This window comes from Engraulis encrasicolus, chromosome 18, assembly GCF_034702125.1.
Source record: "Engraulis encrasicolus isolate BLACKSEA-1 chromosome 18, IST_EnEncr_1.0, whole genome shotgun sequence".
Taxonomy (NCBI): Eukaryota; Metazoa; Chordata; class Actinopteri; order Clupeiformes; family Engraulidae; genus Engraulis; species Engraulis encrasicolus.
Window position 1 is genome coordinate 7590643 of NC_085874.1, and position 22983 is coordinate 7613625.

At 43.5% G+C, this 22983-nt stretch overlaps 1 protein-coding gene across 2 annotated transcripts; it reads right to left on the minus strand.

The window, feature by feature from the left end:
- Positions 1-1945: 1945 nt before the first annotated feature.
- gnpat (glyceronephosphate O-acyltransferase) lies at positions 1946-22779 on the minus strand. Of its 2 annotated transcripts, none has more exons than XM_063222909.1 (16): positions 22708-22779; positions 22084-22275; positions 20837-21013; positions 19440-19569; positions 18938-19065; positions 18158-18233; positions 16969-17120; positions 16054-16184; positions 15311-15534; positions 11723-11971; positions 10010-10089; positions 8761-8901; positions 8122-8221; positions 7400-7493; positions 6180-6241; positions 1946-3699 (listed from the first exon to the last, which is right to left on the minus strand). In XM_063222909.1, the coding sequence occupies exons 1-16, from the start codon at positions 22729-22731 to the stop codon at positions 3656-3658; spliced, it is 2004 nt and encodes a 667-aa protein (XP_063078979.1). In that variant the 5' UTR covers positions 22732-22779; the 3' UTR covers positions 1946-3655. The 2 variants fall into 2 exon arrangements, with proteins under 2 accessions (XP_063078979.1, XP_063078980.1); XM_063222910.1 differs by having other exon boundaries at positions 22084-22272; positions 22708-22766.
- Between the last annotated feature and the right edge of the window lie 204 nt (positions 22780-22983).

The following is a 22983-nucleotide window of genomic DNA, read 5'->3' on the forward strand; positions in this document are numbered from 1 at the left end:
TGGCTTGGAGCTATTACAGCGTTTAGAACGACTGGGGAAAATTGTCGCTGACGGTTCTTCCCACTCGCTCTCCAAGCCGGCTTGAAACTTAATTACTGATTCTCTGTGTCTTTCATTTCAGGTCTTTCATATTTACAAATGTTAAGGGTTTGAACCTAACAATAGGCCTAAGACATCTCAGAAATCAAACAGCATGATGTGTATGATCAACATATACATAAGAATTTCAGTGATGTGTGTATACTACGGTGTGTGTTGAATAAACATGGGCGATTTACTTATTCAATGTTAAAGTCAGTGTTAATGTTTTACTGGTTGCTGTATGGCGTTCTTTTCTCACTATTTCCCATAGACAGGATATGCTCTCGTCCGTCTGAATGCCTAGGCTGTCAGAGAGTGCTTCTGAGAACAGTGGCGTGCTGATATGAAGTAACAGCTACGCCATCTAGTGGTTAAACCATGGTACCGATATCTAGCCATTATGATGCCAACCTTGGATGATGCTTACAATTCTTTGAAGATTCTTTGTTCAGCACAGATTTTCAAACAACAAAATAATCTTTCACAATCTTTGCCATGTGTTCCTTCTGCCAAGTGCTTTTAAGACCAGTGATTTTACTACTTTTTGTACTAAGATTTTGACTCTCTGAACCCGGGTTTTCTGTGAATGCTCTCAACCATTTGTAACTAGGCCGGCTGTAGCAAACGGTAAATGGGGGTAAACAAAAAATGAACTTAATGAAAATAATTATTTATTTTATTGTATTGACAGAAACTGGTGACAATTTAGTCATTTAGTAAAATAATTTCAGCATGAGCAAAACATTTTGCTTTCATTATAGGATTGATCAGCAAAGTACCCTCATTTCACGTTTTGTTAAATCAGTCACCAATGCTATTAGATCATTAATTGGGTATGATCATTAATTGGGTAACCCAAGAGTCATACACACAACAAAATGTCATAATTCAGGTAAATTGGGCCACTTTTTTCCATTAACTTATATGCAAAAAAACTGGCCCAATTTACCTGAACTCACTCTATATTGTGATTACCAAGTGAAGTTGCTGAGGTACCCTTTAAACATGTCAAGAAGCAAAACATCCTTTTTGTAAAGCATATCTGTTTAATGTCTGCTTAGTCACAGCCTTGTGATGTTATCACAAGCTCATCGTACAGACGAATGACACTCAGGTGCACAGTCAAAACAATACAAACAAAAACAGATGTTAACAGGAAAAAATAAAAATAAAACAGTGATTGAACACACACACACCCACACCCACACTACCTCTTCCAACACACACGTACACATAGACACACAGTAAAGACAGTGACCTAGACAACATCAGGGGGTAAACTACTTTTGAAGAGGTTACAGGTTAGGTATTTGTTCCTTGTTCCAAATGGACCTTTATCGAGGAGGCCTTTGTTTTTGGCACTGGCCTGGCCTCTCACACGGCACTGCAGCCTTGGAGTGCTTGGGTCCATTCCAATATCCATCCTCCCACCCTCTCCTCAACATGCCATCATACCAGAGCGTGAAGATAACAAGCCGATTTGAACCATCTACTATATCTCGTTTGTGCACGACGCCTTTGCATGTTGACTCGTGCTCCACAACGCCCTGTGACAGGTTAGGGTTGGGGGTGGTTTTGGTCAGGGCACAATTTTGCCATTTCCCTTGATTGTTTCGCTGTTCTCAGCAAAAGTAAAGTGGTAGAAACGTTGATTTACAGACAGGTAAGGGCAACAGAAAGTAGCAGATATGGCAGGAAAACTGTGCGAACATGGTCACATGACAAAAGGGCTTTCCCGTGGCGTTGAGGAGCACGACTTTACTTGCAAATGCGTCACACCTCCAGACAGAATGCACTGGCGTGAAATAAATACGCCTTTGCATTCTCCCAGTCTGCTCTCCTTGTGCTTGCAACAAAAACGTAATTCATGGTAGAAGTTTTATTCAATATCTTGCAAAAGCACTCTTTAACGGCCATTTCCCCTTTGCAATCAGGATGTTGAGTGGGCAAAAGTCCAAAGTTGTTGTGCCTAGGTTGACAGCGCAGAAATGTTTTGGTTTTCTACAAGGCCACAACCACAAGGCGAAGACGGGGGTTTAGATAAAAGAGATAAAGAGATTGACCGCATGTCTACATTATTATATACCTCATATTTGGTAAACAGTGGTTTGGATATGTGTAACAGAGACTCAATGTGTACATTACAAAAAAATGCATCCTGATTCTAAACTGCACCACACCCATAACAAAGCTCATAATTTTGTCATAGCCCTTCTTTTACACATCGGAGTCACTACAAAGGAGCATGTGAAAAGTTCCCCAAATTTTTGGCCAAAGATTCATCCGACACTCATTTCAACAACAACTTTTGGTGTGCATTAGTCCACGGCCCTCTTTTTCAAGGTCAGAGATAAATAACAAGGACATGTTCTGCTATATCATCAACAAAAAAGCTTGTACCCAACACTAATTGAATGGGGCATAGAACTCACTTGAAGTTTCATTTTCCCTCACCCCAATTCGGCGTTTAGCTGCCACTTTGCCATTTGGTCTAATGCTCCCATTCTAGATTCCTACAGACAGAACTCAGAACTGTGATCTCAAACATCAGAGCTATGAATCGAATTCACACCAAATTTGTCCTTTGCGAGCGTGTAGACAATGTGTTATTTGTACTGTACATTGTACTATGGCTATGCTGTCTTCATTTCATCAGAAATACCTACTTTAATTAACGACAGAGACAAACATGTAAACATACGGCACATTTCCTCAGGTGTCATACACTGTAACAAAATTGGCATAAGTCCAGGTTGGCATGATACATACGACGTATGATTTCGTTTTGTTTTGGAGTTTTTTGCTGACCTTGGATGTTTGTTATTAGTAATGTAACAAGCATGAAGTATCGAAAATAGAATTCAAGTAACGTTATTATTATGATTTTTTTTTTTTTTTAAATAGGATATCCATGATTTCTCTATGCATTAAGGAGGTTAGGGTAAAAGACAGAAAGCAGTTTTCAAAGACAAAGAAATAAAAGGGCAAGCAAATAAATACAGAGTGCAAAAAAAGAAAAGAGCCCACTTCCTATTTGTTAGTAGAAAATAGTACATCCCTTGTTGTCAAACTGTGACAAAAACTCCATGCATGTGGCAGCACCTCAAACAATATATGTAGTTAGAGATAAGCCATCATTGGCAAGCATTGGCGAATATTTCACAAATATTCCTGGACAGTAACGGTAAAAAAAATGAAAACAAAACTTTTTTCACTCATCGTGAACAAAAAGTAGCTTGGATAAAAAAAGGGGGGCAAAAATAGTTCCTCTTTAAACCAAAATGCAAAAACACACACTTGTACTCATCCAAACACAAACACATTCTCTCTCTCTCTCTCTCTCCTCATACTAACACACTCACACAAAACATACACAAAAAACATGCACGCACGCACGCACGCACACACGCACACGCACGTCAAACAAAGTCTTTGTAGTTGGGGGGGGGAGATAATAATGCTGCCGTCCTGGAACATTTGGCATTATGCAAATGAGAGGCATGGAGTCAACTTGCTTCCGGAGTGGAGTCATCTGCTCTCCTTCTTCGGAGCGCTGGGAAGAGCCGAGAGTGCCTCACAGCCGGGCCAGCACGGGCTTCTGAGTGGGAATCTTACCCCCTGATTGGCACATGAAAAAAAGAAAATCAAATAAAGGCAAATAATAGAAAATGAACATCTTGACAGGATTAGTACACCTCATCCCCGCCCCCGCCCCTTCTTCTTCTTCTCATATCCCCGACTGAAATAACCGTATAAATATCTTGCAGTAGCGCTTGCACCTCCTAAGTTGCTCATCACCCGTACACACAAAAATAAACACTTTTTTTTAGTGAAGCCAAAGTGGGTCAGGAAGATGAGCTGGGGAAGAGAGGTAAGTGTTCTTCTATGTAGGGCACCACACCAAACAGTGAAGGAGGTGCGTGTGCATAAACAGTGTGTGTGTGTGTGTGTGTGTGTGTGTGTGTGTGTGCGTGTGTGAGCGTGTCTGTCTGTCTGTCTGTCTGTCTGTCTGTCTGTCTGTCTGTCTGTCTGTCTGTCTGTCTGTCTGTCTGTCTGTCTGTCTGTCTGTCTGTCTGTCTACTTGTAGAGGGTTTTTTTGCATGGGAACATGAGCACAGCATTATTTTGAAGAGAAGCAAAGAGAGAGCAGACTGTAGATGGCAGCTCTGCCACAGTGGGTGATGGGAATAGCAGCGTGAAGTGCCACCTTTATCGTCTCATCCTTACATAATTGGAGATGTGCCCAGCGTGAAGTGCCCGTCTTATAGTCCCTTCCGCACATGAGAAGGTGCCAGTGGCTGACACTAATAACAACAGGAACTCACTTGGCACTGACTGCGGTGGAGGTGCAACCATCTCTGATGTAGTTAGTAGTTACAAAACAGTTACTTTTAGGTACATGATTACTGAAAAATATAGAACTACCTATTCTTTTCCTTAATCATTTTTTGTTGTTGTTGTTGAAATTTAGACCTTAAACAGGGGAGAGAGTTGAGATATGCTGTTATATTTTTAATGAAATGAAATGAAGAGGGGAGAGTTCACAGAGCTTAATCAGAGCTAAGGAGACATCCACTGTGACTACTATACAGTATGTAGTATGTCTACCGTTACTGTGCTAGATTGGTTTAGTGTTTCTTATTGGGGTTTTTTTTTGGGGGGGGGGGTTTAAATATATATTTTTAGGGGCTTTTTATGCCTTTATTGACAGGACAGTATGAGATGTTGACAGGAAATGAGTGGGAGAGAGATGGGGGAGGATTGGGAAATGACCCCGTCCGGACTCGAACCGGGGTCCCCATGGGGCGGGCATGAAAGCCCAAATGTGGGGGGCTTAGCGCGCTGCGCCACAGCGCCCCTGTGTTTCTTATTGTTCTGTTGGACAGCTTCAATCACTCCCACTTAGTATCTGAGAACCGGCACCTGGACCTAAACTAGTGTTTCTCAACAGGGGCTCTAGAGACTCACAGGGGGCATCAGGGCGCCCTTTGGGGGGGTGTTGAGAAGGAGACAGCTGAGAGTGGGGGCACTCCGTTGCAAATGGGGACAATAGTTTATCCTATTTTTGAATACTAAGGGGGGCGTTGGTAGGTTGATGAAGGGGGCATTCCCTCTACAAAAAGGTTGAGAACCACTGACCTAAGCCATCATCCTCTGTCGTCCTCCTTGGAAGTGGCTACATGTCTGCACTATAATCCTTTTTTTCTTTCCTTGTCTGTGCATCCACAATCACCACCAACTATTTTGAGTGGCAATAAAGACATGCCTTATGTCTTAGCTGCTCTAACTAAACATTTGCTACGTTTACATGAGACATTTAATTCGGAATTAACTGACTTTAATTCTGAATAAAGCTTAATTCCGCTTTGCCAAAGTCATGTAAACACCTCTTAATTCGGAATTAAAGGAAAGATCAACGTAAACTCGACCCAAACTATTTACAGTAATTCTGCATTATTAATTCGGAATTAAAAACATCATGTAAACTTAGTGATTGTGGGGTAATTTGGGGTAATTAAACTTCAGTGTTAGTGTGGGCTGGAAGAAACTGGCTTGTGTGCAATAGGCTCCATAATCAATTACGGCCGCTATCTCACGACAGGTTTACAATTTCTTCCCACATCAACAGAGACCACAGCACAACTCCTCTGAAGCTGTTGCAGGGTGTTGCATCATGTGGCCTGATTACTTAGCTGGTCCTGAACAAAACGTAATCTCTTCGCTGAGCTTGTTGGTAATTGGAGGTTTTGATGAGAATAGACAGACTCTACTTCCGAATTAAAGATGATTTTGAGTGCAAGTTAAAAAAAGACTGTAAAATTAAAGTTGGAAAAAAAACCATCATTTTATTCATTTAGACGCTCACAGAGTGTGTAGCGCAAACAGCAGAATTGATTTTTATGGGTGAAAATGATCAAAGACGGTAAATATGATGTCAACATCTGAACTGCACCCACACATTCACAGCATGTTTGCGCACAAAAGACACAATTGTTCGTTATATTAATCAGCTTAAATTAATTAATTAAGCAAAAAAAAGGAAGAAAAGACAAAGAAAATTCTAATTGACTGAAGATGTTACAATAAGAGATGCTTACCTAAAGTGTCTTCCAAGGAGTTCACTGCAAGCTTATTCACTTTGAGGACAACCTGATCAGCACTGAAAAAAACACATTCAACACACAAATGTTCAATGCAGAATTTCTCTTATGTCCAATGATCAGTCATTACAAAGAGAGAAGACGACACAAGTCACAAGCTATTAGGAATGGAGTTGCCCTCAACAAACCCAAAGAGCAGTGCTTTCAAAGGTGCACAGTGTAATATTTTAGTAGTTAATTTCCAGAATTCATGCTACCCATTCACAAATGATACCATTTTAACAAATACCTACCACCACCATCAAATTCGAAGTACTTTTTATGACTGGGAAAATTGCACTTTTCATACATGAAAAGGGGGATCTTCTCCATCTCCAGAAATAGACATTTTTAGCTGTAAAACTTACTGTACTTTGGTCATAGTAGTAAATATTAGTTTATTGCTAAGTAAATATTCATGAAAAGATCAAATTTGGCAGTAGACAGCACAGTTTCAATGAGCAGCATAGTTGCAATACGCAATACGCTGGCCAAAATCCTACACAGTGCACCTAATGTACACCGATTTAGATTAGATAATGACATAACCTCTTGTTATTAAATCTTTTGGTTCTTGTTATGAAATAACCTGATCACCACACTTACGATGACATCTTTATAGTGACAACTCTTAAGGCATTTTTTTTTTCTGGCTTTCATCGCTCAGGTGTCACAACACTGTGTCACCAAACGGCCACAGGCTGTTGAGGAACACTTGTCACCCCCCTCTTCTGGCATCTAAGCCAGCTGTGCTTGGAAAAGCAGCCAGCTCAGTGTCTGATAGCCATGCGGCAATCATAGTGGTAGAGTTGAGAAGGAGATTGTTAAGATAATATATTACACCTGAACGTAATAGGGTGTGTGCGTGTGTGTGCAGGAAAGCTGACGGGGGGGTCTTTTGTCCCGGGCTCAGGTAGAGATGGGTGCCCAAAATTGGGTTTCCATTACATTGCAAGTATTGTATAGGGCCCTTTCAAATGACTTTGTCCTGGCCCTAGCAAAAGCTGCCAGTGTGTGTGTGTGTGTGTGTGTGTGTGTGTGTGTGTGTGTGTGTGTGTGGTGTGTGTGTGTGTGTGTGTGTGTGTGTGTGTGTGTGTGTGTGTGTGTGTGTGTGTGTGTGTGTGTGTGTGTGTGTGTGTGTGTGTGTGTGTGTGTGTGTGTGTGTGTGTGTGTCTTACGTTTTGACCTTCTTGACAGCATTGAGTCTCTGCAGGGCAGCCAGGGCGTTCTTCTGGAGGTCTGAGGACAGCGCCTCGTAGCACCTCAGGCTACCTGTGGAGGGCACCAGAGAGCAATTGAGTTCTCAATTGAGTGTCTATTACCATGCCATGATTGAAGGGCTATGCATTTTATAAAAAATTGCCATTACATAGTAATACATATGTCGACTCAGCACTCCCCCAAATCACATCATGTCAGCACCTAACCAAAAACCTTAAGATTTTTTTTTTGGCATTGCTTTTTGCCATAATATGTAACTCGTAGCACAAAACTCACACATCATCAACACTGCATCAACACTGATGCACTTCCTCCTATCACAGCTAGAGGGCAGCAGAAAACTCCTCTAGGCTTTTTTTTCTCCCAACACATTTTACACTTCCATACTTATCTAATTGCCCTCAGTGACAGGGCTGGCGGAGTGACACTAAAGGGAAGTCATGCAGATTCATCCCCTCAGCAACAACAAATTACCTCACATTCAAAATAACCTTGCCACTGCTTTTTGAGCGCAAACACAATCATAGGTGCAACAAGTGCATGATGTGTATACACGCATCACAACACAACAATACAAGCACACACACACACATCACACCACAAAAATAAAAATACACAGACACAGACACAGACACACAGACACACACGCGCGCACAAGCACACACACACACACTCCTACCTGCCAAGTGGAGCTTGACAGCAAATGTTCTAACAGCAGGGATGAACTGCTTCTCCGTCAGGTTGTCATTGGCTTCTTCACAAAGGTATCGACACACCACCTGCACACATACACACAAACACATAAGCACATAACACGCACGCGCACACGCACACGCACGCACACAGTGGGGAAAGCAGGCAGAACAGCGTGTCAGTGGAGCTCAATCCCATCACTGCCATCATCCCAGCAGGAGGCTGCCAGTCTGTCTAGGGAATCAAAAGGCCTGAACGCTGCATATGGGAATTGCTAAAAGCACTGCCGCTCAGCCAAAGCACCATTCATGCCTCACGCGGCAACACCTATTATTATTACCTATGCCCTGATGATATGGTACTGTACTACAATGTGGTCTTTAGTCAATTTAGAAAAGAAAGACCTGCAACATCCAAATGCTACTGGAAAGGTAATTATAATAATAATCAGGGCTCTCTAAATTAACACCTGCCAAATGCTGGTGAAATTACAGTATGGCTAGTAGAAAAGACCAACTTACTAGCCACTTTGACCCATTAGTGAGTGCATGTTTGGCTAGTAAGATTAGCATCTACCAGCCATTTCAAATCTCTCCTCTTGCCCACATAGCCAGGCATACAGTACCTGGTATGCTTGCAGGAAGGGCTCAAGTGTGGCACACAGGAAGTGCAGGGTGGCACGGCCGCTCTCCGTTGGCATGACGCCCTGCTGTGACATCTGCACTGCTCCACACTTCATCAGCAGGTAGCAAGCCTCGTCAAAGTCCTGACAACAGAATACACACACAGAGACGCACAGAGAGACAGACAGACATGGGCGTGAGCGCGTACACACACACACATATACACATACACCACCAATTCACATACAGACAGAGGTGTGTAAACAAACAAACAAGCAAACAAACAAAACAAACAAATTAACACGCAAATAATTCATAACCTATGTCTTTTACTCACACACACCAACACAGGGCCTACTCAAGGATACTATGAACATTATGTATTTCTCAAGTCTAGTTTCTCAAGTTAGTATATCAGCAAAGCTGCTACACTACAACCTGCTGATAGGGGTTTCCTACTGTACTGTGCTGTAAGTCTAGGGGTTGCTACAAACTAGTCACTATGGTTACTGGGATGGCATAGAGATGACAAAAATCACCATGATCTTTATCTTTATCCAACCGGCACGGAAACACATACTGTACAGTGTACATACACCAGAAAGTATGTGGCGTTTTTAAACATATCCAACCAATGGCGTTCTCCTCTGTCGCCAACATAAAAGGGGGGAAAAAATAGCAAGTGGTCAGTGACATGTCATCCATAACACCGGGGAAACACCAGGAGCATGTAAATGTTCACACCTTGCTGTGGCACTGTTGGCTCTTCGGCACAGTGCAGCCTTCATCCTCGGTTTAACACAATGCTCACTTGTAAGTACAGTATTGCAGTCACTGCGATACAGTAACACAGTGTATAACGACATAAAGGAAAACACAGAACAGAAAGATGATACATTGACACGATGAATCATTTTTGATTGGGCAACTGTGTTTTTTTTCCCTTCCTACCTAACCAGATCTGAGAACAGCAACACTTTTTTGAAGGATATAATATCACATACTGTAGGACTATAATTCAAACCTTTTATTTTGAATATAGTCTTTGTCTCTTTGGTTTCCCCTACAGATAGAAATCAGAACCATCCAAGCTTATTTAGTGTGGTGACACCATTTCATTGTCTGACAAGTTGATGAACCACTCACATGATTTTGGAAACATTATTTCAACGTTGAAAGAACTATATGATGTTGCTTAAATGGGGCCAGCAAAAGCACTTGTAGCTAGTAGTTTCTCCAATTTAGTCTTACCTGCACGGCCTCCCCTGGACAGAGGATGAACTCGTTGGAGAAGACATCTCGTAGGAAGCAGAAGCAGCTGTAGACCTCATCTAGAGTTGAGGAAGACAGATGAAGTTTATACACCTCGTCTACAATTTGGGGAAAACCCAAGAAAGGAGTAGCAGTTCAGACACCTAATCAAGGCCCAGCCGCGGCTTAGTCGGCTGGACAATGGACTGCTACGCGAGTGACCCGGGGTTCGATTCCTGACCCAGGTCATATCCCGATCCTCCCCCGTCTCTCTCTCACACTCATTTCCTGTCCCACTCTTCACTGTCCTGTCTAAATGAAGTTAAAAAAGCAATAAAAAAAAGACACCTAATCAAGAGTTGGAGTAAAAGGACCAGACAACATCAGCCACCATGATGCAATCATGTGCTCAGATTCACAGCATAATTGACTTTGCGTTTTCCATCCTGAGAAGGCAGGCCATACGGAATTTGGATAATTCTTTAGGGCAAACAAAAAGCCCTGTCTGGTTGAAGCTACGGATCGGTTCTACTTTGCTAAAAGTAATGAGCATTTTTTGTTATTATGTGTTATTCTGTGTGTTTGTATGTGCGAAAGAGAGAGAGAGAGAGAGAGAGAGAGAGAGAGAGAGAGAGAGAGAGAGAGAGAGAGAGAGAGAGAGAAAGAGAGCGAGCTCTAACGAGACAGAGTGAGAAAGAGAAAGAGACAGGGAGAGAGAGGTGTGCAACACACTGATTCAGTCGCATAAGAGTCTATTTCACACTTAACGTGATTTTGATGCAACAAAACAACTCATTCTAGTTTTCGTGACAAGACAAAATGGGCATGAATAACTGAATCTATTCATGTTGCAGTTTCACACGCCGTGACCACCAGAACCACCAGCGTGAATGATAAAAGGATTCCAAGACCTATGGCACTACAGGTAGTTTATCTTCCACACACCGCGCTCTTCCGTCTTGTTGGTGCGTCTCTGAAGTAATCAAGTTGTTAGGAAATGGATCGCACTCAGTTTTTTCTTTTTTCTTGTTATTTTCCTTTTATTTAAACATTGAAGGGACTGATATGATGGACGTTTTGGCTGCACACAGCCTTCTTCAGTGTCACAGTCTCAGTCTATCTCCTGAAGTCTTTTAAAGCAACAACCTCCTTGTCACCTGTTGCTAATTGCTCATTAGAGATCTCTTTAACATGCTGTTCTCCCTGTTCCTTCTGTATGCACAGCAGGGTAAAAGGGGCTTGTATGTTGTCTGCCCCAACCACATGAAACAAGTTGCAAGAGGACCTGAAGCTAGCCCAAATGATTTGCTAATCATAGACTGCTGAAAGCGTAAATAAGGTATTGTAATCATTTTATAAAATATGTAGTAATTGCGGTAATTGTGGAGACTGAGTGCAGGGTGTAGTAAAGCTGCGGTGCATGGGGCAAGATGTACTGGGTGCAGCAGCTGTGTGTGTGTGTGTGTGTGTGTGTGTGTGTGTGTGTGTGTGTGTGTGTGTGTGTGTGTGTGTGTGTGTGTGTGTGTGTGAGTCTCACCTTTCCTAGGGCTGGCCGCGGCGTGTGTGTGTGTGTGTGTGCGTGCGTGCTTGTGTGTGTGCACGCATGTCTCTCACCTTTCCTAGGGCTGGCCGCGGCGTGTGTGTGTGTGTGCATGCGTGTGTGTGTGTGTGTGTGTGTGTGTGTGTGGGTGTCTGTGTGTGCATGCGTCTCACCTTTCCTAGGGCTGGCCGCTGAGTGCATGGCGGCTGCGAGCAGGGCAGGGCGCAGTAGGACGTGCAGCAGCTGGTTCCTGTAGGAGGCGCAAGAGAGCGCGCTGACCGCCTGCTCAAACAGCTGCTCCTCGGGGCTCTCGCAGCCCTGCCCGCCCGCCACTAGGAGGCGCACCTGCCCATCGCAGGCGCTCACCAGGTTACTGTGCAGGGACAGGCTGTTCGATACCACCCTCATACTGGACATGTGGTCTGTGGATGGAGGAGAGAGGAGGGGGAGGTGGGGGATAGTAAGACGACATAGAAAAGATGTTGCCGAGATAAACAACAAAACTTGCATATAGGATGTGTGGTCTGTGGAGAGAGTGGGGAGAGATACTGGGGGTTGGATACTAGGAGGACAAAGACGTTATCGAGACTGAAAACCCTTAACATCAGCACCTTTATAATGGATACGGACAAAATGCAAAGGTTTTACTTTAAAAAACGTGCGGTCTGGTGAGAGAGCAGCGAGGAGAGGGAGAGGAGGAATGGAGTAAGAGGACATAGAAAAGGTGTTACTGAGACCAGGGGTGAAAGTAGACTGACAGAACAGGTGCGTAGCATCGGAATAGGGTTAATGCGTGGGCAAAAGAGGACATACTAAAGATGCAACCAAAACAAAAGTCTTTACAACCTAAGCCTGCCAATCAATTTGATAGTTGAGACAAAAATAAAAAGAGGAAAAAAACAAAAACAGAGTGCAATGAAAATAATACACATAGACTAAAGGAAAAAGTGTGCCTGAAATGCTTTGAAAAATAACTTAAAAATGAAATACATTTTTTTTTTTAAATTAAAAAGACAACAGTGGAAGAAGCTGGAAAGATTGGTTCACAAAATCCCTACACAGTTTTGATAGACCTGCCAAGCACTATATCGGAACTACCCTTTGGCTGTGCTGCTAAATTGTTTTCTAACTTGCAAACCTGAACCTATTCATACTCCTCATTGCCATGCACACACTTGTCTAAATGTTTTGTTGGTTGTTCATCTCTCGAGCAAAATAAGAAATGTCAAAATAAACGCTTGGCTGCGTGGGGAGCAGGGGTGGAAAGAGTTTTGAGCGAGAGAGAGAGAGAGAGAGAGAGAGAGAGAAGGCAGGGCGAAAAAGCACAGAGCATGAATAAAACGGTGGCCTGACATCTCAGCGACGGGCTTTGGTGAGAATGTCACAACACAGTGCTTCGTCAACATCCGGTGATTAACACAGACTGGCACTCCCTGGCATGCATTCAGAGAGTGGGGGGCGAGAGAGGGAGAGGGGGGGGAGAGAGAGAGAGAAGCAGACATGGAGGTGGTGGTGAGAGGGGGAAAACTGAGAAAGAAGAGAGGAGGAGAAGGAGGAAGATGTAAGAAGAGGAAGGAAAAGAGAGAGAAAGGGAGAAAAATGGCATGACAGGCAGGGCAGGTGGTACAGCAGGGGTCTTCAGACTGTAAAGCTTAGGCACGCTGTCTGGCGCACATTCACAGACACAATCATGCACACACCCGCACGACATACACACTCTACACGGCACAGACATAGACGTCACAGCAGCATCAGACAGACATGCACGCATATTCAGACACACGCACGCACGCGCTTACGCACGCGCGCGCTTGCGCACACACACACACACACACACACACACACACACACACACACACACACTCAATTGTTCCAAACAAAGGAGCTCCTGGGGGGTGTCTAAGCGCGTCTCGTCTCCCTCCTGTCACTCATCTGATGGGCAGTGGGACCCTTCAGATCACATCACTGCTGACGAGGGTGGCCAACAAGATCAACTGTCACACTCCCACTGATCCTACACCGTAATAGTCTGATCTAGGCTAAGGACACAGCCTGTATAACTGCTGGTCTTATTCACTGTGTTTTTTTCCTCCTGCCAGGCTGTCGAATTCAATTGTTTTTTTGACCCATTTTAGCCTGATGACTGGTATATGTTGTTTTACCTTTGGTGCCTAGAGTGACATATGCGCTGCAGTCAGGCTCTTGAGATTTTAGCTTTTTTAATAAAAATGTGGGTATGTTACAGTTGAATGAACACATTCTAATGCAAGTGGAGGGTCTTAGGGTTTAAATGCAACTTATTTCATGTTTTTTATGTGCATCAGAGGCTGAGATATTTAGGTTTTTATAGGCTGAGGGCAACTTTCCCAACAAGGGCTTAGGCATTCAGCAGGTATTTTTTGCAGGTGCTTTAGGCATCAATGGGTTTAACTACAAAATGGTGCAACTGACAAGTGATTTGACTGATACGGTGCCTTGCTGCTTTTTTTTCTTTGCCTGTGCCTCACTCCAAGATAAAACTGTGGGTTCCGGAAAACACAAGATGCTATACCTTTAAGAAATGGATAAAGGAAGCATCCATCTGAACTTTTCTACTTCGCTATCTACTCCCTTTTTGTTTTTCAATTTATCCACCTGTCCAAGTCCATAACATTAGCAGTACATATACAATTAAAACTTCGGCTGCGTGTCTACGACAACGGTAACGCTAGGTAAATGTGGAACATTTGAACAGATGCCCTCCAAAGTGGAGATCTTGAAAACTTTCCAAATTGTCCTCGCCGTAGGAACAGTTCAAAGCGCGGAAGTGCATTATTTTTTGCACATGCCCTTGGAGGTTTACTGATGTTTGGGCTACTGATGTTCCATCCCCAAATCTGACAGCATGCTTTCAGGGAACATCATGGATGACACAAACCGCACCGAAAACCGAAACCGTACAATTCACACACATACCGAACCGAACCGTGCAATCCATCGCAAACCGCAATTCATGTACTGCCCAGAAAAATATGTAAAACAGAGATTTTAGGAGTATCTTATCCAGTCTCTCTGATTAAAACATTAGCGTATAAGACCAAATCAGAGGATGACACAATTAAAATCACACCATTTTCACTTTGTAAGCCTATACAAACCATATGTAGGGTATTTAGTTATAAGTCCGATTCTATTAGCCAGTGCACCATTTATCATGAACTAAAAAAAAAAACCGTAGAGAACCGAAAACCGTGACCTTGACACCGTGATAAGAACCGAACCGTGAATTTTGTGAACCGTACCACCCCTAATCGATACGTTAAACGCCTGCAGGCAAAGAGACTGGATATTCATATCCAGTCTCTTTGATGTGGGAATCATGAAGCCTAAACCAATTGTGAGACTCGTGATCGCTCTTTTAAAGACGTCTTGTTGTGTGTTAGCCTACATTGGCAAAAATACATTTTGCCAACATCATCTATAAAAGAAAAGACAACATGCTTTCGCCTGCTGGATACATTTGCCCTTGGTCCATGATGGTGGTAGTAGTAAACATCAGAGTTGGATGTCCTGACTACATGTATACCTCCTTGGCTCAGCCGTGGCTTAGTCGGCTGGGCACTGGACTACTACGCAGATGACCCGGGTTCGATCCCCGACCCGGGTCATTTCCTGATCCTCCCCCATCTCTCTCTCTCACTCATTTCCTGTCCCACTTCTCACTGTCCCGTCTAAATAAAGTTGAAAAAAACCCATATTGAATAAATGTTACACCTCCTTACCTGGCCAGTCCAGGAAGGCCCCGAAGGAGCGCACCAGGTCCCTCAGCCACACCGTCTGCTCCACGAGCAGCGAGAGCTCCACGCCCTCCAGGTTCTGCATGAGGAAGGTGGCGATGAGAACCCAGGGCTTCAGCACCATGTTCTCCTCCTGCCTGCGGACCAGCTGATAGGCCGCGTCAGTCACCAAGCTCTGGGCGTCACTGCTCGGCCTCTTGGGAATATGCCTGTCCGGTTTGGGAAATGCCAACAAAGCGTTTCCAATGTGGTTACCAAGATAAAGCATACTACATATCACCAATGTAACACAGTGGGGTCAATTCCGGTTTCCTGAATGGGCATGTGTTTCCCATTGAACTTCATTCGCTCTGAAACCGCGCCAGTCTACTACTAGAGGGGCATGGCAGATTAGAACCTTACATCATATTGATTCTAGAGGAAGCTCCTTATGAATGGTCTCTTCCTTATGAATCATCTCTGATACCAGCGCAACCATGCTGGAGGGCGTGGAGCTCTCGCTGCTCGTGGAGCTGTCCAATCATTTCAAAACATAACTGAGTGCAAACTTCCCGCTTCCTACAATCACGTCAGATCACACAAATTCCAGACCATGAATACGAAATGAAATGGTAGTATTATGGGATGGTCAGGACCAGGCTAGGTTACCAGTGCTTTAAATACCTCTAGTAGCCAAATGGGCTACCGATGAAGAAAAGTGAAAACAAGAGTGAACAGCGAAAACCTACCTGGGCACAAGGTTATACTGGGAACGGTTAATCCGCCCTTGAGCCAGGCTGCGCACAGACACTGGCTGGCCAAAATAAATGTGCATGCTGCCGTAATCGTCACTGAAGATCTTCCGCGCTTTCAAAAGACCCTGAGGATGGAGAGGTACAGGAAAGGAAAACATGGTCAATGGATGGAAGCGAAATCAAAGTAGCAAGATCAAATCAATGGACGTCCCATTACACTGCAAAATATTACACTGTGTTCCGAATGCACTCCTGCTGCTTACAACTTTGAGCAACTAATTTCTACGAAAACATTTCGCGTACAGTGTTGCCAATTCAAATTGCAAGTGGCACAAGTTCCCAAAATGGCTACTGAAAAACTTCCAAACTCCCAAACTCCAGGGCAACTGAGTTCAATAGAGAACATTTTACAAACAGTTTTGCCAGAAAAAAGAGAAACATTGAACAGCCACAACTACTCCTCCTTCAAAGAGTTCCCTCCTTCCTGCCAGCTCCTCAGCAGGTTGGCAACATCCAACATCACACAGAGCTAGTCAGCAGACAGCACGCGGGGGAGAGTGAGAGGTTGGATGGCTGATCGATCACACACTGACAGGCATGTCTGTCTGTCTGGCTGGCTCTCTCTGTCTCTCGGTCTCTCTCTGCCTGTGCCTGACTTTGTGTCTTGTTTTTCTCTCCCTCTCTTTTTTTCTTCTGCGAGTCTCTCTGTCTGTCTGTCTGTCTGTCTGTCTGTCTGTCTGTCTGTCTGTCTGTCTGTCTGTCTGTCTGTCTGTCTGTCTGTCTGTCTGTCTGTCTGTCTGTCTGTCTGTCTGTCTGTCTGTCTGTCTGTCTGTCTAATTTCTCCTGATTGTGTGTGTGACTCTTGGTGAGTTTGGGTGAGCTTTCTCTCTCTCTCCCTCCCTCCCTCACCGAGGTGGACTCCTTGGGCTTGGGGACTCCAAGCAGCTCTCGTGCGTAGAGCGCCTCCTCCAGGATCCTCTCGTAGCTGATGCTGACGGGCACCAGGCTCACGTCAAATACCTCCCCCTTCAGGAAGGGCTCCATCACGATGTTTAGCAAGCCTGCAGGGTATGCAGCCAAGAAGAAGAACAAGAGGGAGAAGTGTTTATGACCAGAGAGAGAGAGAGAGAGAGAGAGAGAGAGAGAATGGTGGGTGAGGAAACGTCCATTCACTCACTACAGCAAGTTGTGCACTACGTAGAAAACATAAAAATGTAATAACAAGTGAAAGAGTGCTCATTTTAGACAAAGCCATAAAAATAACTCTAAACCCAGAGCAGATAGATCTGGGTTTGATTTGCACTACCGGTTGCTTGATAAATTGTATCGGTAGATAGCTTAGCTTTGGTCAGATATGGAATTGAAACAGGATTAAATATTGAAAATAAGGAAATATTCAATAAGTAGTTTGAGATGCATTTACAAATGGGAGGTGTGAGAGAGAGAAGGAACTGGGAGATTTCAACAGCAAGTGTGGAAAATATTTTTTAAAAGGAGGGTTCATCGAGAATGGGAACGAGATACACGTTCAGGGGTAAAATACAGTACCGGTAGTTAGCCTCTAAGAACTAACATGGATAAAGTCTTCGGACGCGCCAGCACAGAAATAAATGTGGTTGCGGCAGCAACAGAGCTGTGATGTGATTCTTTGTCTGTCCACATTTATCTTCAAAGAACTCACAATGGCAAGAAACAAAAACAACGGCACGTGACTTTGCACACCAAGAGAGGCAAGACATCAACTGCGACCCCTGAGTCACAAGTGACAAGTCAGCCGAACAACACAATTCAAAAAAGGTTTTGGGACTTGATTGTAACCTGCAGTACCTAAGAGACATGCATTGTGTGACAAAAATTATGCTCTATTTTGTAGGAAAGCAAGGATGCAGAGAGAGAGAGAGAGAGAGACAGAGAGAGAGAGAGAGAGAGAGAGAGAGAGAGAGAGAGAGAGAGACAGAGAGAGAGAGAGAGAGAGCTGTGGAGGACACAACCAGAAATAAAACCTAGCCATTGCCATAGCACCAAGCAGTAACAATAACAAGAACTATAAGAAAACTACAATAGAGTTAATATGAAGAGCCCAAGTAGAGCGCCTCACCTGTCTTTGGTGTTAGCGATTTAGATGTGCGGCTCCTGGTGCCTTCCAGGAAGAACTCGATTGGAGAATAACCATTCTGGATACACAACAATACCAAAAGAGAAATACATCTTTAATCTTTGATTACAATAAAGCACATTAAGAACTGACTATACTGCATATATTGGTCACTTAGGGGTGGGCGATATGACGATATTAAATCATGAATCATGAAATCGAGTACAAGATTGACAAATCGTATAGATCGTCTTGCAGTGAGGATGTTTACTAACAGTATCAGAGTGATATGAACTTACTTAGTGTTGTTGTCTTCACTTTTATTCTTTACATCATTGTATTTCAATTGTGCACTTTATGAGAGTGTCAGTGACAACACTTTAGATTTTCTTTTGCCTTAAGACATACAAAAGTTTTTAACTTTTACCTGACATGTTTCGACGGTATTAAGTAATACCGTCGAAACATGTCAGGTAAAAGAACTTTTGCATATCTTAAGGCAAAAGAAAATTTAAAGTGTTGAGTTAAACAGTTAGACATAATGAACGTAATACATATAGAGTGTCAGTGTATTTACATTTAATTCATTGCTAATTACAAATTGCAAGTATATATGCCTGTTCTTGGTGTTTTTTGTTGTTTTTATTTTTTAGATGGAAGATCGTGATAAAAAATCCAAATCGAGATTTTATGTTAAAAAAAAAATGATTTTTGCCATATCGCTCACCCCTACTGTCAGTGTGAAAGATAGACTAGAGAATGACAAGATAACATGTAACTCACCCTGAGTATTGTTTTGACGTACTCCGAGAACACGGCCCAGTAGAGCTTGTCTCCTCCAAAGGATCGCCGGATGAAAAACGCCCCCGACATGCGAAGCATCTCGCCAACAAACTTCATGCTCATGAAATCTGCAACGCAAGATATTCATGTGTAATAAGTGTGATCATAACCCTTTTTGAATAATACAAAGCTTATTTCATATTTTCCAACGGTGATGTGTTAGAATACATAAAAGGGAATAATCGGTCATGATTCCCTTGACTTCACACAGGACTCAGGATTTAAGGTGTTGTATAATTTGATACTAAAGCAGTCGTGGTAATACAATATGATCATTGGCACACCAAACATTTCCAGTTTCACTAATTTGAGAGGTAGTTGTGAAATATGAGCATTAGGGTTTAGAAATAGTGCCATAGACGGCTTTTGTGCATAAGCAATTGAAAGACAACTGTAATATATCTCAGAAGCATTTAGGCGGCTGAGTCTTAATCTCACATACCCATTCCTGCAGCTATGACGGGCAGCGTGAGGTCATATGTGTACAGGAGGTATGACATCATCAGGAAGTCCATATAGGAGCGGTGACTGGGGAGAAGCACCACCGGGTGCTCGTGTATGGCCTGCTGAAGCTGTCAATCACAGAGCATTACATTACATTACAATACATTACATTTAGCAGAGACGTTTGACCATTGCACAACGCACATTAGGATCAGAGGGGTCGACTCCAGGTTCAGAAAGTAAGAACCCTGCCAAAAATTTGATCCAGCGAGTTCTGAATCAGTTGATGGTAATGGGCTGATTCTTTTGTCTGGGCTCGTCTGTGCAGCACGCATGAGAACTGTGAAATTACAATGCATTCTGGCTAGAACTTGTGTTGTCCACGACGCTGTTGAGGGGAGGTGTCTTCTGCTCCGCAGTCATGTCACATGGTGTCTAGTCATCACGGGAACTGCTTTTGAGCTGTGCTGCTGTGCAGCAGCTTTTACCTCACTGCTCTGGCATGGGACCTCCTCCATCACTCCAGTAACTTGCCATGATTGGCACTCATATAGCTGATGTGAATTGTGTGCACAGTCCACATGTTGGAGAGCTAGTTTACTCACTGCTTTAAGTAGGAAGCAGTGATTTTTTATCTTTGGAAGTCACGTTAGATATTTCTGTCCATATTTGGTGCAGAGCATTTATGCCCACCTTTCTACGACTAAGCAGATCCCGTCGTGGTCGGCAAATCTGCTGCCCGAGGCTGCAACCAAGGCTAATGGCTAAAGGATATCAAGACAGGCAGACCAGTTACTCAGTGAAGTCTCCTGTGTTATAAGGAAACTGTGGCAGGGTTTTAAATTCTGAATCAGGTTTTTTGACACCTCTGGTTAGGATGATTAACAGGTGACATAAGACAGCATGAAAAAGGCCTGTTAAGATTAGCAGACATTTTTATGCCCAAAAAAAGACAAAATGTATGCATTTTTCATACATGCCATGTTATCCAAAGAGTTTAGCTGTAGGCGATCAGACTTTTTGTAGACAGAAAGACGTTTCTTTCCTAAACTTCCAAGAGTTTCATCATTTCGAGTTGAAATACAGTACGAAAAGCAAACAGCTACGTCTCTGGCTCATTTAAAACTCTTTGGATATAAACAGGGCACACCGCCGCCCAGTCCCTTGCCCAACCCCAACCCAGCTCACTCACGGTGCAGGTCAAGTGTAAAAAGGATCCCACACACTGTTTATTTCACCAGCAAGCTTTAACACAATGTTTCTGTCATCATTCTTCACACTTGGATGACAACCTCACTGGGGTAATATCCTACGCACCTGCTTAACTACAGAGATGTGCAAAAGCACCCTATTTTAAACTGTTCCTGTGATATCTCTTGTTTAAAGAGCCCTTACCCTTTGGATGCCCTCCTCGTTGACACACACGCTGCGGAAGAGGCTCTTGAAGGCCTTGCTGAGGGTGAAGGCGAAGAAGCGCACCGTGCTGAGCTGCTGCCGGTGAGCCATCTCGTCCAAGATGGCCGCCGCCTCCTCTTGCACCATCTCTGCAGACTCACCTGACTCCGCCGAAACCTGGGTAGGGAGACAGGTGAGGTGTGAGGCTCATTGAGGGACAGGCTGGTGAAACAGTGGAACTAACCTAAGCGGCTTTACTAGAATTAATGTTTTTGTCTAAGTGTGTGCTGTCATATGTTATCGCATGTCCCTCTCGTCAGGACTATTGCAATGCCATCCTGCTTGGTCTACCCAACAAGGCCCTAGACAGACTGCAATATGTCCAGAACTCTGCTGCCAGAATTATAACAGGCACTAGACCCTGGCAGCACATCACCCCCATACTCAAGCAGCTTCACTGGCTCCCCATCAAGTAACGCATTACCTACAAAGTCCTCTCTCCTAACCTTCAAGTCCCTGCATGGTCTGGCACCCCACTACCTCACAGACCTCCTTCACCCCTATGACCCCTCAAGATCCCTGCGGTCCTCTTCCAAGGGCCAGCTGATCGTCCCTCGTACCAGGCTCAAGGCCACCAGTGACAGAGCCTTCCATGTTGCTGCTCCCATTCTTTGGAACAATCTGCCCGACCACATCCAGAATGCCCCTTCACTGGCCATGTTTAAGCAACACCTTAAGACACATCTCTTCCTGGAGGCTTATGGCTGCTAGTTCCACAAGCACTTTTACTTACATGCATTCACACACACGCTCACACACTGACGTGCACACACACTCACACTTTCCAACACAACACTCTGTGAAGCGTCCTTGGGTGTTTTGAAAGGCGCTATATAAAACGAAAGTATTATTATTATTATTATTATTATTATTATTATTATTATTATTATTGTTTTGCATAACTATTGTACTATTATGTGTTGTTTATCTGTTTTTTTGCCAAGTTACAATGAAATCTGCTTAGCACACCATGTACCTAAGCCCATGTGCATACTGCATAATCATTAGGTGATCTCCACTTGCATCCTCACTTCAAGTACTCCTGTAAACTGCAACTTCACCAATGGCTAAAAACATATTTCACTGAAGGTGAATGAATAATGAAATCATTGCAATAGAACATAATGGTTGTTCATTCATATGTCTTTCACTGCAGCTGACAGTGATTTTCAGGAGTTTGATATTACCTGTCGAATAACATGCTGCAGCGAATCTGACTGCAGGACCACGTTCTTCAACATAGCAGGTTTGCATGGAACAAGACCCTTGTAGAGCACGGGTGTGTAGCACTTGAACGCATATCTCAAGTCACTGGAATTCCTGCGTTCCTCCAAAATGTCTTCGAAGTCATCCCTCTTCTTCAGAACAGGATCTCTCTGCTGAGAAACAGAGCCATACTTCATTGCTCACAATAGTGTGCATTAGTCTAGTCATTCTGAAAGTCGAGAAGTTGCTATCCTCAGTACTGGTAGTGGACTAGAATAATTAAAGGTCACAAGCTGGAGTGTATAACTCAGAGTATAACTACATGTAGGCTACATTGTAACTGATGGTTCCATGATCAATGATGACATTTCAGTTGGATTGAGTGTCTGACATGCAATTTGTTCTTATCACCTATTCCTTTTTTAAACCACTGACTTCATTGTCTAATGTACGAACATGTCATTGCGATTCGTGGTTAATGCCTTCCGGATAACCAGCTTCTTTTTAAGAAGATACAAACTTTGTATGTCAAAATGTACCGTTTAGCTCATGTTAGCCTGCTAACGAATGTCATCTACAGTGAAGTGGAACAGTGACACACTTACCGAATATAGTGCTTTAGAAGCCATTTGTGATCACAGCGCTACAACACGTGGGATTTGCATCACTATTAAAAAATAAATTAAGGGTGCAATGTCTTAATTCTTCACTGTTACAAAATCGATGCAAACACTTCACATGGGCGGAGGCTGTCAGGCGACTTCCTGAAACTGTGGGCTGACTACGGTGGCCGAATAGTTGCATTCACATGTGGGAGTTCCAAAGATAAGCCACGTGAGTTCATGTTGTGAATGTGTATCACTCGTCTTGTTGGTAGGCCT